Here is a 15,520-nt window from a genome sequence, read left to right on the forward strand (position 1 = left end):
TTGAAGACGGAAGTTTTGTTTTTAATTCTAACAAATACTCATATTACTTTTCAATCAAAATAAAAATATAACATTATAGGATCGTTCTAGTTCTAATTAAAAATTGATTTTATTTAATATTGTCGATCGTCAAGGTGTACCTAATCTTAAGTGATATGTACCTAAGTTATATCAATGTATCTAATTGGTTAAAGTAAAAGAATTTTTGTATTAATAAACGTGATTGTAAAACTTAGATAAACTATTTTATTTAAAATCTAACCTGCATAATGCAAAATAAGGATGAATTTTCTAGCCGAAAAGTTCTCTATAATTAATGTATGTAATGTATAGCATACATTAAATTAAAATACCTAAATAAGAGGGCGGCAAAATTGTCTTCCGCCCCGGGCAGCCGACACTCACGGTAAGCCACTGGAAAAGTGGGAAGCGATTCTTCAGGAATCGCTAAGAAACTTATGTAAGGTCGCATGAAAAGTGTAATACAACGCAAAGGAGGAAATGCTCGATATTTCCTCCTAATTTTGATTTACTCAGATTTTTTATGTTAATTTACTTTGATATTCATTACATAATGACTTTCATCCATAACATGTTTTCTCACATTAAGTTATCTTTCTTATGTTTTTTAGTTACTAATTGTATAAATATTTGCGTCATTGCAATAAAAAGTGAAATATTCACAGTATTTCACTTTTGCATATCTACATTGTGTGTGGATAGACACTTGCCAAACAGCGTAATCAAAAGATATAACTTATTTCACTTTTGAATCGATTTTTTTTGCTCTCAAGTGTAGTGTAAACGTTAAATTTCTTAGGTAATTAAGAACGATAATGATCAAACCATTCTCTTTCTAAAAGCTGTATGCATTTTTAACTACTCTTACTTCAAACTACCTGGTCTTTAGGAATAGATACCTGTATAATAACATTTATCCTTCCTTTTATGCTGAGCTATTGAATAAAACAAAACAAATTAACCACTTCAGTAACAAAAAAATCTAAAAACGCGTATTATAAATATGTATAGATATAGAATCACGTTAATTTTTCCAAAAAAGTAAATGGTTAAATTATAAAAGAAAAATTGGCTTTCAGGATTAGAAATTTTAAAAATTTTAATTAAAAGGCTACATCAGAGCGCCATCAATATTAATTCGAGAAATAGTAGCTGCACTGGTTTTTGAAAGTTCTGCGAACCTTTGACAACAGCTCGTCGGCAGTACGTGACACTATCAAAGACAAAGGCACAATATTGTTATAATAATAATACATTGATACAATAATAATACAAAAGATGGAAAACATAATATATTGGGAAATATAAAAAGAGATGTAACTAGTGGAGGTGGAAATTATCGTTATTAACGTATAAATTAATATTACATTACATAGTTTATCACTTTTAGACATATCAAAGTATGACAACTGTCACTGTGACAGTAGAATTTTATAAAATACTCCTGTCACAGACGTCTAAAGGTGGCAAACTATCTAATGTAAGGTTAATTGTTTATACGTTTGTAACGATAATTTCCGCCTGGACTAGGTTCATCTCGTTTTGTTTCGCAATGTATTATGTTTTCCATCTTTTGCGTCATTCTGTCGGTTATTTTAGCGCGCTCATCACTGTATACTCAGAGGCGCGCTAAATATTGCCAAATTAGTCAGTTAAGTTCGATTTCTTGTTATAGACAATCGATTTTAGTAGTTCTAATGTGACAAAAATCTAGGCATTGGATAAAAAAGTTTATTTGAAGAAAGTGTATTTTTTGTTCTTCTTAGGGCCGGTTGTTCGAACGCTAATCAACATTGATCACTATCAAATACTTAATTACTGTCACAACTGTCAATTTCAACTTTGGTTGGGTTGCCGAAAACATAATTATTGATGACAATTATGAAATTAGTTAATCAATTATGTTAATAATTGTTATGTTAATTGACTAACTAATCTCATAATTATAATTAACTATGTTTTCAGCAACCCAACCAAAGTTGACATTGACAGTTGTGACGGTAATTAAATATTTGATAGTGATCAATGTTGATTAGCGTTCGAACAACCGGCCCTTAATGACGGTACAGACTCGTTTTTTAATATTTTATTTGATTATAGAGTAATCGCCATATACTAACATATTTCTCAAGTTGGACTCTGTACCGCCATTCTTTATACTCTGGGCTAATTAGCAAAATACAAGGAAAAGTTATTTACCAGCTATTTTATTGCTGGAATCGAATCTTATGATTGTACATATTAATAATATAGGTATGCAAAGTCCGCAGATAGTGTGCTACTTTTTTTATAAACAAAATGACGCCCGAAAATCGTGTTTTTTCAATGTTTGCTCTATAACTCCAAAGATTTTAACTTTACACCAAAAACACCCAAATAAAAATTCACCGTAATTAAATTCTGCATAGAGAGGTGTTTTTCCCGATTTGCTTCGACGAAAATTTCCCCGGAAAATGCGGGTTTTTCCAACAAAATCTTTAATTTTCAACAAAAATTTGAGATAAGTAATTGTTTATCAATAATTAAATAACTTGGTAATATCAAAGCTCTTTTCGTATAGATTATAATTCCATAAGCAGATGGAAATTGAATGAACAGTTTAGCAACAATTGAATTGTTAATTAAAAATTTACGGTCGCTATAATAACCACAATAATTATAATACATAAGAATAACTATGATTTTTGTATAAAAAGAGATTGTGCCTATCTAATGTACTTTACAGAATTAAAATTAGACTATTTAAGCGGCCTCAGGAATATTTTAAAATTATAGACAACTTTGGGCCTATAAACAAATAGAATATCTCGGGATATATTAAATTAAATTAAATCATGAAAACGGTATTGAAAAAAAAAAGCGGCAGGACGCTTCTTTTAAAGGAAAAAACGTTTAATTATGATGAGTGGTTCCTGAGATACAACCGGTCAAAGTTGACCGGCATTTACGGCAAAGATATAAACAATAGGATCATAATTTTTAAACCATCACCTGTTTATTTTTGTCCTCTTTCTCCACACCAATTTTCGTATCTTTAAAATAATCATAACATATATTATTATAATAAAAACTATAATAACTTTTGCCAAAAAAAGCAAAATTCCAATTAAAAATTATGTTGGAGAAAATGTAATCTCAAAGTTCAAAATCGGTACACGTTAAAAAAAATGCATTTTCTCGGCTTCCTATGGAGCAATTTTCTTCATTCTTTTTTTTTTGTTCCCAAGTAACTCGAATAGAGCCATCTAACTAATGCATTATTAAATGTCAAACTTGCTTTTGTTTTGTTATAAAAGATTAATTTATTTATAAGAAAAGAAAACTACATATTTTCTCCAGTTGTAGACTTTTTTTAGATAAACTTACTACAAGTGTACCTTTTAACTTTAAAAACACAAATATTCTCATTTGGAAGCTGTATAATTATTTAAACGATCTTTATTTAAACAAATTATAAATTTTTGTTATAATAAATAAATTAATTTATTATAACAAAACAAAAGCAACTTTGACATTTAATAATGCGTTAGTTAGATGGCTTTACTCGAGTTACTTGGGAACAAAAAAAGAATGAAGAAAATTGTTCCATGGGAAGCTGAGAAAATGCATTTTTTTAAAGTATAACGATTTTGAACTTGGAGATTACATTTTCTCCAACCTAATTTTTGATTGGAATTTTGCTATTTTTGGCAATTTTCACTCGTAATATCGATAGTTTTTATTATAATAATATATGTTATGAGTATTTTAAAGATATGAAAATTGGTGTGGAGAAAAAGGACCGAAATAAAAAGATGATTGTTCAAAAATTATGATCCTACTGTTTATATTATCTTTGCCGTAAATGCCAGTCAACTTTGACCGGTTGTATCTCAGGAACCACTCATCACAATTAAACGTTTTTCTTTTAAAAGAAGCGTCCTGTCGCTTTTTTCCAATACCGTTTTCATGATTTAATTTAATTTAATATTTCCCAAAATATTCTATTTGTTTATAAGCCAAAAAATTGTTTATAATTTTAAAATATTCCTGAGGCCGCTTAAATAGTCCAATTTAAATTCTGTAAAGTACATTAGATAGGTACAGTGTCTTTTTATAAAAAAATCATAGTTATTCGTATGTATCATAACTATTGTGGTTATTATAGCGACCGTAAATTTTTAATTAACAATTCAATTGGTGCTAAACTGTTCATTCAATTTCCATCGGCTTCTGGAATTATAATCTATACGAAAAGAGCTTTTATATTACCAAGTTATTTAATTATTGATAAACAATTACTCATCTAAAATTTTAGTTGAAAATTAAAGATTTTGTTGGAAAACCTGCATTTTCCGAGAAAAGTTTTCGTCGAAGTAAATCGGGAAAAACATGTCTCTATTCAGAATTTAATTACGGTGAATTTTTATTTGGATGTTTTTGGTGTAAAGTTAAAATCTTTGGAGTTATAGAGCAAAAATTGAAAAAAAAACACGATCTTCGGGCGCCATTTTGTTCAAAAAGTAGCACACTATCTGCGGACTTTGCATACCTATATTATTATAATATATACAAGCATAAGATTCGATTCCAGCAATAAAATTGCTGGTAAATAACTTTTCCCAAAAATGGCCTATTCTCCGATAATCTGCCCAAACTATTATTATATTACGTATATGTATGCCAAATAACTGAACAAAATATTCAAAATGAAAGCTCAATCTTGGAACGCGTTTTCCGTCTTGATGACTCGCTGATGTAGCCTCTTAAGCACACATAAACATGAATCTACGTACCAAAAATGAATTCTTTCAGTCCTTTTTTCTGGGAAGAAGACACTTTGTATATTGTAAAGTCCTCTATCCGCAACACTATACAACTGGTCATAAGTTTAGCTATTTTAGCCTCGATCTTTTTCTTATTTCGCGGATCACTGTTTGGTAGGGATTTCTGTTCTGGACTTTGAGGTGTGCTACCTGGATTCTGCAATATATGATTCATAATAATCAAACTAGTAAAATGAACGGAGCTAGGTAACTTCTACTTAAAAAGTAATTAAAGAAATTCTTGACTTCAAAACCAAGAAATAGTCAACAATGGATATTATTCCACCAAAATATGTCTCAACATGGCAGTCAATAAGCGCGAAATACTACATACACAGCTCTTGGTTACCCAATGCCTTATTGGTTGACATACCTTGGTATGTCCACTTCATGTATGACTACTCAGAACCAAAGAGTCTACCCTCAGATGTTATATAATTAGAAGTAATGGATTTTGACAAGAGCTATGACTTTGTAAATAACACCTAAACTTGTGTACTGCATCGGCATGACTCATAGCTCTTGTCAAAGTCCATTACCTCTATCTACCCTATTATGGGGAGTAGAGGCTTGGGCTCTTTCTAAAGCTTCTTTAAAAAAGTTCTAAGCCTTCGAAACGTGGTGTTAGAGTCACATCTTAACAATTTCATGGGTGAGCCGGGTGGCTAAGTTTGAGGTTATAAGTAAAATTAAAGGAATGTCAGATCATCCATACAATCAAAGGACACATAGAATGTCTGGGACATATTACGAGAAACCACCAGAAAAACGGCTTCTTGCAAATCTTTCTTCAGAGCAAGATGTACGGAAAAAGAAGACCAGGGAAATAAGGAATACCTAGGCTTCAAAACCTGAGAAAATGGTAAACATCAACAACCTGAATATTCCGAATAGCTCATCATCACGTAGCGCTACAACCCTGGGTGGTTCTTGGCATCTTGGCTGACTGCACAACTGTTTTTCAATTTGTTCGGTCTTCCATCAACCTAGGGTCAAATGGGATGTTCATTTTTCGGAGATCTGCTCGGATGTTATCTCTCCATCGCATTCTGGGACGTCCGAGTGGTCTTTTGCCTGTAGGAATCTCCTCCCATACCAGTCTTACAAGTCTCTCGTTATGAAGTCTGTTCACGTGGCCTGCCCATCTTAGTCGCTGTGATTTAATTTGTTGGATAATCAGGCCCTATTCTGTAACTTTTAACAAATCGAATAGAAATGACCAAGTCAAATCGTAATTACCCGCATGGCCCCCACATTCCATTGCGGGCCCTGTAACCAGGATCAGGCTCGGGCCCCCCTATGTTCGCGTGCTATGCTATGTTTCAACAATTTACATGGTAATTTTTTAGTTTACAAATTTTATTTAAACTGATGATTATTGATATTAAGGAATAATTAAGGCTATTATTTTAATCTAAAAACCAAACTTTATTGACAAAATTGTTGCAAACATAAAGTAAATCATTTATATTTTACTGAAAGTACAGTACATTTCCATTTTGAGATTGATTTCCCTTACTGACCAAGAATAAAATTCAAGTTGACAAAATACTAAGAATGAGATTATAAGAAAGTTAGGAGCTAAACAATTAAAATGTTTTTTAAGTGTTTAATACACTGACAAGAAAACGCTTACTTTGATGTTTGATAGTCTATTTAATCATAGATTTCCTAGCTTTCTTTTCACTAAAATCATTTATAACATCAGAAAAGTCAACAGTTTTGGCCAATTCATTCTCAATTGCCAACATTGCCAGATGGTTCAGACGAGTTTGGCCAGTTGTGCTTCGTTGCCAAGTTTTAAGTGAATTAGACAACCTACTAAAAGACCTTTCAGCCGTTGAAACTGTCACTGGGATTGTACAGAAAAGTCGTATAGCTGTGCACAGGTTCAAGAAAATGGGCTGGAGGTTTTTCTCATATATTGAGTTTAGAAGCTTCAATGGGTCCTTTTCTGACTGGAACACTGTTACAAATACATTCTTCATATGAAGAATGCTTCATCTGAAGCGGAGAGACAAAGATGGACTGGCCGCGGAAGTGGGGGCGGGGCAGCTAGGCGCCTGGGGGAAGGGGAAGGTAGAGAGAGTGTGTGGTGCCCGAGCAGGCTGTTGTACACTAATATACAAACAAACAACAGTAACTAGCATGTACGGTACGCACCTAATTCCTAATTATATCGTAAATAACCAATAACCTAGAATTAATAATTATTTCACAACACTCTGACTTTGTAATAATTATATAGGCCTATTTGAGTTTTTAATCTATGATCCCCTGTAAATATTCTGCAATTAAAAAAAAACAGGGCTAGGCCTGGGCCCCCCAGGAGCCCGGGCCCTGTGACCAGAGTTGCACCAGCCCCACCCTTGTGGGGGCCATGATTACCCGAAATCGGAATGTTTGATATCTATCGAGTCATTTTCGTGTTTGGATTGGTATTCTGTAACTCACATCGTAAGCAAGTTAAATCGAAATCGGCAATTTCTATTTCACGCGGTCAAGCGGGGGTGGCAACCCCGCATTGGCAAGCGAAATTAGTGTTCTGTGACCCGTTTGTTACTGGTTCTAAATTTGAAATACGACACCGTTGCCATATCTTCAGTTTTTAATATTATCACATTACATACAGTTGCTTTTTTAAAAATAGTTTTGAAATAACAAAAAAGAAAAGTTTTGAAAAGTAAGCAATAAAATGTTAGTGTAAATATTGGACACAAAAACCTCAAAAGATGATAAATGGTTTTAAATCAAAGTTAATTAAAATTGTTATAAAAAGAAGATAAACTGATAAATAAAAAAGATAAATGAAGCTAAGATGTATAATGTAAGATATTACTAATATATACAATCTTAAGATTTGATTCCAGCTAAAATAACTGATAAACAACTTTTCCCAAAAACGGCGTCTTTTCTATAATTATTTTCGTTTCTATAAGCGTTAATTAATACAAATACACGTAAACTGGTATAATACATTTATCAGTCAACGCTATAAGTCTATCTTTATATTTTAAACGTTCTTGTACAATATATTCTTGTAGATTATGCCATTGATTGAAATTGTACAAGAAATAAATAAAAAATGTTTGGCAACACTGTGACTGGCAAACATTCAGCATTCAGAATCTGAATTTCGGATACTAAATCAATTTTAAGGTTAGGTTTGATGCATACTCGTACATGTCTAAATTAAATATACAATTCCCTAAGTAAATACCACCAAAATTAAACAGATACAAACGGTAAAAATACTATAAATAATGATAAATAAGTAGTAATAAATTATTTTTAGTAGATATAAAATATAAACGTCAAAACAAAATACAATGCGCTTGCGTCAAACACAATTCAGATTATCGAAATCTAATTTCGACAGGGTAAATGGTGTCGAAGTCATTTCTATTCACTATTCCGATTGTAGAGATTCCGAGGGAGTTATGGAATACCGATTTTGACTATTTCTATTCGACTTGGCCACTTCTATTCGATTTTCCTGACTTCTATCATCGAAATGAGTTACAGAATAGGCATGAATATCGGCGTCATTGTAGAGTGCTTTTAATTCGATATTGGTTCTGATAATATAATGGTTTGTAGTGATGTGGTGAGGTCCGAAAATGTTTCGAAGTATTTTTCGTTCAAAACGTCTGAGCTTTTCTTCGTTTATTTTGGTCATGGTCCACTTTTCGCATCCATATGTTAGTACAGGTCTGACGATGGATTTATGTATTTTGATCTTTGAACTTCTTGTAAGATTTTTTGATTTTATGAGCGAATAGACAGCGTTTTGCCGATTGGATTCTGTCTTTTATTTCTTCAGTATCATCGTTGTCAGCTGTTATTACGGACCCTAGCTCCTTAAAATGTTGTACTCTTTTGAAATTGAAGGTTTTAACCGTCACATTTTGTCCTATCATGTCTCTGCGTGTCGTTCTATTTATACACATATATTTCGTCTTCTCTTCATTAATCTTCAGCCTTACTTCACTTGTTGCTCCTTCCACCTAATTGAAAATGTCTTTTATGGATAGGATGAAGTTTTCAACGAGATCAATGTCACCTGCATATGCTAGTAATAGCTTGGGACCTTGAACCGTTAGCAATTCTGTTTTTATTTTAGCCAACCGCATGGCTTTATCCATTCCTTTTCACTATTCCGAATAGCTGCCAGTAAAGTAAGCAAGCTATGTTCATCGCAAATATCCGAAAGGGATAGGTACCGTAATAAAAAGAATCTGAACATATAGCCCTAAAGTTATATAGCATCTATAGATAAAAATCAATACAACTATCATCTTACCTTCATTGGACGATTTAAAGGAGTATGCAATGGTTTGTGCTGATCGATCAAATTTAACAGTTTAGTCTTGAATGAATTAAGCGCCTGTTCTTGCCATAATGAGTGTGGCACAAAGCTCGTGTTGTATTTCAGCCAATGTTTTCTGTTACCTACAATTATTATTTTACATATAACGTATATAACACTTTTTCAAAACCAAAAAATCTTATTAGAGTAGCCTGTGCAATAAATGACGTCATTTGGAATTTTAGTCAGTTCTGTAACGGGATTTAACTCAGTATTCAGAAACTTCTAAAATTATTTTAATACAAATAGATTAATTATTGTTTAATACGACATTGTTTAGGTTGCATAAAATTAAATACATCGATGTATTACAACGTAAGTGGAACGCATGCATTCAGTGACTGTGACCCAGAGAATCCGGCTGATTAAGCTTAAAACATATTATGATATTGTATTTACAAACTGATGCAGTCACTGAAGGTGGATATGAGCTATTACCTCCGATTTCGTTGAACCTCCATCGATTTGCATGAAAATTGGTGAGTGGTTAGAGGATATCTCAAGGAACAAAAAATAACCCCATAATTCGAAAAAAGGGACAAATTTTAAGAAAAATTTGTTATATAAAGTTATTAAAATAAATTAAAATGTTTTGAGTTATTAAAGATTAAAGATTTAATTTTTCTTGAGAAAATGCATGTTTTTAACCGATTTTTCATCAATAATTCAAAAACTATAAGTTTTTACGAAAAAGTTATTATTACCATAATTGAAGCTAATAAAAAATTAAATAAACCCCTTAGTAGCAAAACATTTTAATGTTAACTAAAAGTGAGTTATAGGTAATTGAATGTATATTTTTTCGGCGAGTAAAAAAATCTAAGTATTCAAGCTTAAATAACGGGAAAATGATGCATTTTATAACATGAACTTATCAAAAATTTTTGAAGCACTTACAAATATCTATCAAATGAGCCCCCGAAACATGATGATAGCATTAAAATTTATGCCCCAAAATTTTTTTAAATTCATTTTTTAAAAACTTTTCCAAAAAATGATATTTTTTTTAATCCTCGTAAGGCGGTGCGGGGTGCAGCTGCACCCCAGACCTCGTTCTTTTTTAATATTCTTTTTTTATTTTTGTCCATTGTTTTATTTGCATTAAATTCAGTTCTAAACACATTACACCCATTGCAGCATCTAAAACGCTTTACGTTTACGTGACTTTTTGGAAAAATGACTGTAGGGTGCAAATGATAAAAATTTGATATTCTAAATTAGACATTTCTGGTGTTCCACTTGGAGCTAACAGAGCTACGGGACAAGGTCGATGTTACTTATTTCAGAGAGAAAAAAGACCGAAAGTCCTGACATAACTGTATTATGTGTAAAAACTTTGTGTTACTCACTCTGTGAAAAATTTCATGTGTTTATCTTGCAACGATAATAATTTTTTTTAAGAAGAAATGGGTACTTTGTTTGTAAAATTATATTTCATACTATAATAAACAAGTCCTAATTATCTTTCAAATCAATTTCCCCGACGTTCGCATATAAAAAAATGGATATACAGATGGGGTGCAAATGCACCCCGCACCGTTGTTTACGTAAGAATCTAAGCACCGCTTTACGAGAGTTAAATAACTCCGTTCATTTTTACGATATCAAGTTCATCTAAAAACCATTGGAAATTTAATTCCAATGCCTATTTAACCACGTTGAATTTAATCTTTTAAACCCCTTACTTTTTTAAAAAATAAAAGGTTAAATGGCCCTGGTTGCATGGTTCTCACAGCAAAATTTAAGATTTAAACGTTTCTATCTCGGTTATTTTTTACGCTATAGAAATAGTAAAACGTAAAATATTTGGCACAGAAAAAACTAAAATTTGGTTACATATAATTTTTTACGTATATTGAGTATTTTTGAAGTTATTATTAAAAGAATATGAAAATGACGATAATTTTAAAAATTATGATTTTTTAAAATTATACCTTTTTCCAAAAATATGCATTCTAAACCGATCAAAATTATTGAAATCATTACTTATTCTAATATAAATAAGTTCTTGTAAGGATTAATATAAATTTTAATTTTTGTGGAAATGGCGTATGTTTTATTTTTTACTTTTTCCTAAAAAATTCGAAAGGGTTCTCTTATTTTCATCATAACTTGCTTAATTTTGACGCTATTAACTTGTTCTGAAGCTCATTTGATAGGTATTCCGAAGTAATTTGACAAGTGCTTAGCAGGTATATTTTTTACATTGCATCGTTTTCCTGTTATTTAAGCTTGAATACTTAGATTTGAGTACTCATCGAAAAAAATATACATTCAATTGCCAATAACTCACTTTGAACTAACATTAGTTTAGTTCTTTAAGTGAAGTGTGTATTCAGTTTTTATTATCTTCAATTTCAGTAATAATAACTTTTTCGTAAAAGCTTATAGTTTTTGAGTTATACGTGAAAACCCGCTTTAAAACATGCATTTTTTTACGAAAAAATAAAATCTTTGGTCTTTAATAACTCAAAAAGTGTTGATTTATATTAATAACTCTATATAACAAATTCTGCTTAGGTATAATTTGTCCCTCTATCGATTTATGGTATTATTTTTAATGAAATAATTTTCACCTCCGAAAAGATGTGGCATCCACCCCAGGGTAAAAGCGCAAGTTGGCATCATGTTACCTTTGTCCCTTGAGGTATCCTCTAGTCACTCACCAATTTTCATGAAAATCGATTGAGGTTCAACGAAATCGGAGGTGAAAACCTTTAGTGACGACTGCACTACGAATTGAAAGTGAAAATATATAGACAGACACGCATCTATAAAAAAGGGATCTACGAAATACCACATGATTATTAATTCTAATAATTGAGTCAATCAGATATCGTCATCACTTTATTGAATTTAACCACGAATAAAATGGTGATGATTACATAATGTGTAAGCTCACCCCATCCTACGCAAATATCCCTTCGAATAATTAATTACCATACTCCACAGAATAACATATGAGGCCCCTAGAACACAAAGGGTGTAAGTGACAAATTTTAGGAAATTGGTTTAAATACAAAAATGGACTCCAAAACACATAGAAAACATGGTGGCTGCAAACTTTCTACAGAAACTAGCAATAACATGATCAAAAATGACATGTCATTGAAAACATGCTAAGTAGTACCTATTATCTAGATTTTTTAAATTTGAATAGAACTTTGAACAAAGTTTTCTCTAAACTTGGCACTTACACCTCTTGTGTTCTAAGGACTTCATATATTATACAGAGTGAGTTTTATGTATGGAAACAGTCAATTCTCTCGATATCGGCTTGCACGATTTTTATAGATTTTGGTAGATAGGGGTTTTCCAATACGGCCGATATTATAGTGCTAATTACATTGTTGTCAGATCTTCCGTTTTTCTGAAAATCTAATGAACTTTATTTTAAGTAGAGCTTTTATGAAGTAGAAGTAAGAGTATATTTTTTGCGTTTTGAAGTCCTTACGAAATACTGATTATTTTTTATGGTATATTCCCTATACCTAAATACCATAGTTTCGGAGCTATTTATATTTATTTAAAAAAAAATTTAATCAAATTATAAAAATTAATTTTTTTGGCCTGGGTGAACATTATTTTAGGTTGCTTGAATAATTTGGAATAAAAAACATATTTTGTAATTTTTCTCTAAAGTTAATCGTTTCGGAGTTTTAAACAATTTAAAACTGAAAAAAATCGAATAATGACGATTTTCAAGGTTCAGAAACATAAATAAAAAATACTATTTTTAAAACTACAAAGTGCCCACATTCAAGTTCAACCCTTATTTTATCAGTTACCGATAATTAATTTGAGCTTGTTTCATTTTAAAACATTGTTTTTTAGTTGTTAATGCAGCTCGATCGCCCGTCCTCTCATATGCCCTTCATTAACAATTAAAAAGCAATGTTTTAGAATAAAACGAGCCAAACACTCTTATGGCAAGTTATTAGAAGAGTTAAGCTTGAATTTAGGTACTTCGTAATTTCAAAAATTATATTGTTTTACTTGTGTTTTGGAACCTTGAAAATCGCCGTTAATCGATTTTTTCAGTTTTAAATGGTTTATAACTCGGAAACGATTAATTTTAGTAAAAAATTACAAAAGATCGTTTTTGTTCCCAATGATCCAAGCAACCTAAAATAATGTTTGCCCAGGCCAAAAAATTGATTTTTATAATTGGTTTAATTTTTTTTTTTTTAATAAATGTAGCAATAACTCCGAAACTATGGTATTTAGGTATAGGGAATATGACATGAAAAATAATCAGTATTTCTTAATGACTTTAAAACGCAAAAAATATACAGGGTATTCCATTTGAAATAAGAAAGTTCATTAGATTTTCAGAAAAACGGAAGATCTGACAACAATGTAATTAACAGTATAATATCGGCCGCATTGGAAAACCCCTATCTTGAGTGTTTCCATACATAAAACTCACTCTGTGTAACCTAACTTACCGCTTACACTTTTCTTAAAAATGTTTGAATTATTTACAAAAATGGTACAGTAGACGGTACTGTAGACTAATGGGAAGCTATGATATAAGATACTATGTTTTCTGAATTGTAAAATTTTAAACAATATTTTTAAAATTGAATAAAGTAATTTTTTTATTTATTTATTATTTTTTATTTTACGATTTTTTAGCATACGCTTTCCTTCGTGACATGACGCTATTTCGTGGCGCTACTTCCGTGACGCAATGTCGTAGCGCTACTTCCGTAACGCTCGTCTCAGCATTTTACTATAGAAAAAATTAATACAGCGCCAGTATCGAAGCTTCGTTTCAAAATCTTTATATTGACAAGTACAATTCATAAAAGTCGTATTGAAGTGGTTGAATTGCCAACATACTCTAATTACGATTTTTCTCGATAATTCGATGATATTGTACTTACCTTTGGCTAGATGATACGGATAGTAATCCACGTGAAATTTCTTTAGGCTAATGTGCAGAGCGTCTCCATTTTTTAGATTCGGATGTGATGAACGGCCAGCTAAATAAATATATAGTATAGAAAAATATATGTGGTATATTGATTATACATTACACAGCTCAACAAAAAAAATTGTTACTTGCTGCCGAAAAAAAGCAACAGATAGGCACCTTTTGAAGAAGTGTGCGGTATTGAAATTAAATCTTAACTGTCTCGTAATCTGCGTTTACCCACGCAATATGAGTACTAGAAATCAGCTCGCTATGGGTTTTTGTTTATAGTCCATCTCACCTTGACTTTACAGTATAAGGGGCATAGGCAATATGAGAGTTTTTAGCGCGGTGATGCCGATTTTATCAAGAAGAATTTGTAATCGAACATTATAGAGATTAAATTAAAACTGTTTTAGAAAGGCAATCTACAATTTTAGGATTCATATGCGTTCAAGTTTTTTTGATATACAGTAATACCCCGAACTTACGCGATAAGTGGGACCGAGCGATAATCGCGTAAGTCGAATTCGCGTAAGTCGGGGTATAATTTCGTATATGTATCTATGTATATAAATTATTTTAATTGGGACCGGAAGTTTAAAAAAAATGCACTCTTTCAAGTCTTCTTAAACAAAAAATCCCTTTATAAAAGTAACAAACACCCACTCCATTAGACAGAACTGCAGATAAGAAATACCTAATACAAAATAAAATCGCTGATTCCGTGTGAAAAGTCCAAACATGTATAATACATTGGATGAGCAATAGTGTGTGGGTGGTAATTATATTTCGTCATAACTAAACGATCGTGTGGCGCTCAAATAATGAATCGAGAATATTTTAAAATCGCATATCAAATAACAAATCGACAAGATTTGAAAATCGCGTAACTCTGGGTTCGCTTAAGTCGGGGTAGCGTAAGTCGAGGTATTAATGTACTATAGTTATTACGCATATGAATCCTAAAATTGTAGATTGCCTTTCTAAAAGTTTTAATTTAAGCTCTCTAATGTTCGATTACAAATTCTTTTTGATAAAATCGGCATCACCGCCCCAAAAACCATCATAAGGACTGCATTGCCTATGTTCCTTATACTGTAAAGTCAAGGTGAGACGGACTATAGATCAATTGACGTGTAAGATAAATCCTGAGCTCCACATGTAGTGTGCAAAACGTGTATTGAAAACTTGCGGCAGTGGACAAAAGGACAACGAAAATGTTTAATTAAAGTATGGTGTTCCAATGGTATGGCGGGAACCAAAAATCATTTTGGCGAGTGCTAGTGCTGTCTTGTTAATGTAACGGGCATTAATAGTAACAATCGACATAAGTGGACATATCCTAACTTGGATTCAGCAATAATATCTATTTCACATCAGGTTGATCAGATACCCATTCCAATA

General features: G+C 31.7%; 1 protein-coding gene across 1 annotated transcript in view; it reads right to left on the reverse strand.

Moving 5' to 3' along the window:
* Positions 1 to 15,520, reverse strand: part of LOC114329808 (UHRF1-binding protein 1-like) — a 102,441-nt gene that overhangs the window by 42,289 nt on the left and 44,632 nt on the right. The window contains exons 7-9 of the mRNA XM_028279044.2: positions 14,085 to 14,183; positions 9,130 to 9,278; positions 4,797 to 4,983 (exon numbers count right to left, since the gene is read on the reverse strand). Of these exons, the coding sequence (XP_028134845.2) occupies positions 4,797 to 4,983; positions 9,130 to 9,278; positions 14,085 to 14,183 (435 nt within the window). The remainder of the gene's footprint in view (positions 1 to 4,796; positions 4,984 to 9,129; positions 9,279 to 14,084; positions 14,184 to 15,520) is intronic.

Source organism: Diabrotica virgifera, chromosome 3 (assembly GCF_917563875.1).
Source record: "Diabrotica virgifera virgifera chromosome 3, PGI_DIABVI_V3a".
NCBI lineage: Eukaryota > Metazoa > Arthropoda > Insecta > Coleoptera > Chrysomelidae > Diabrotica > Diabrotica virgifera.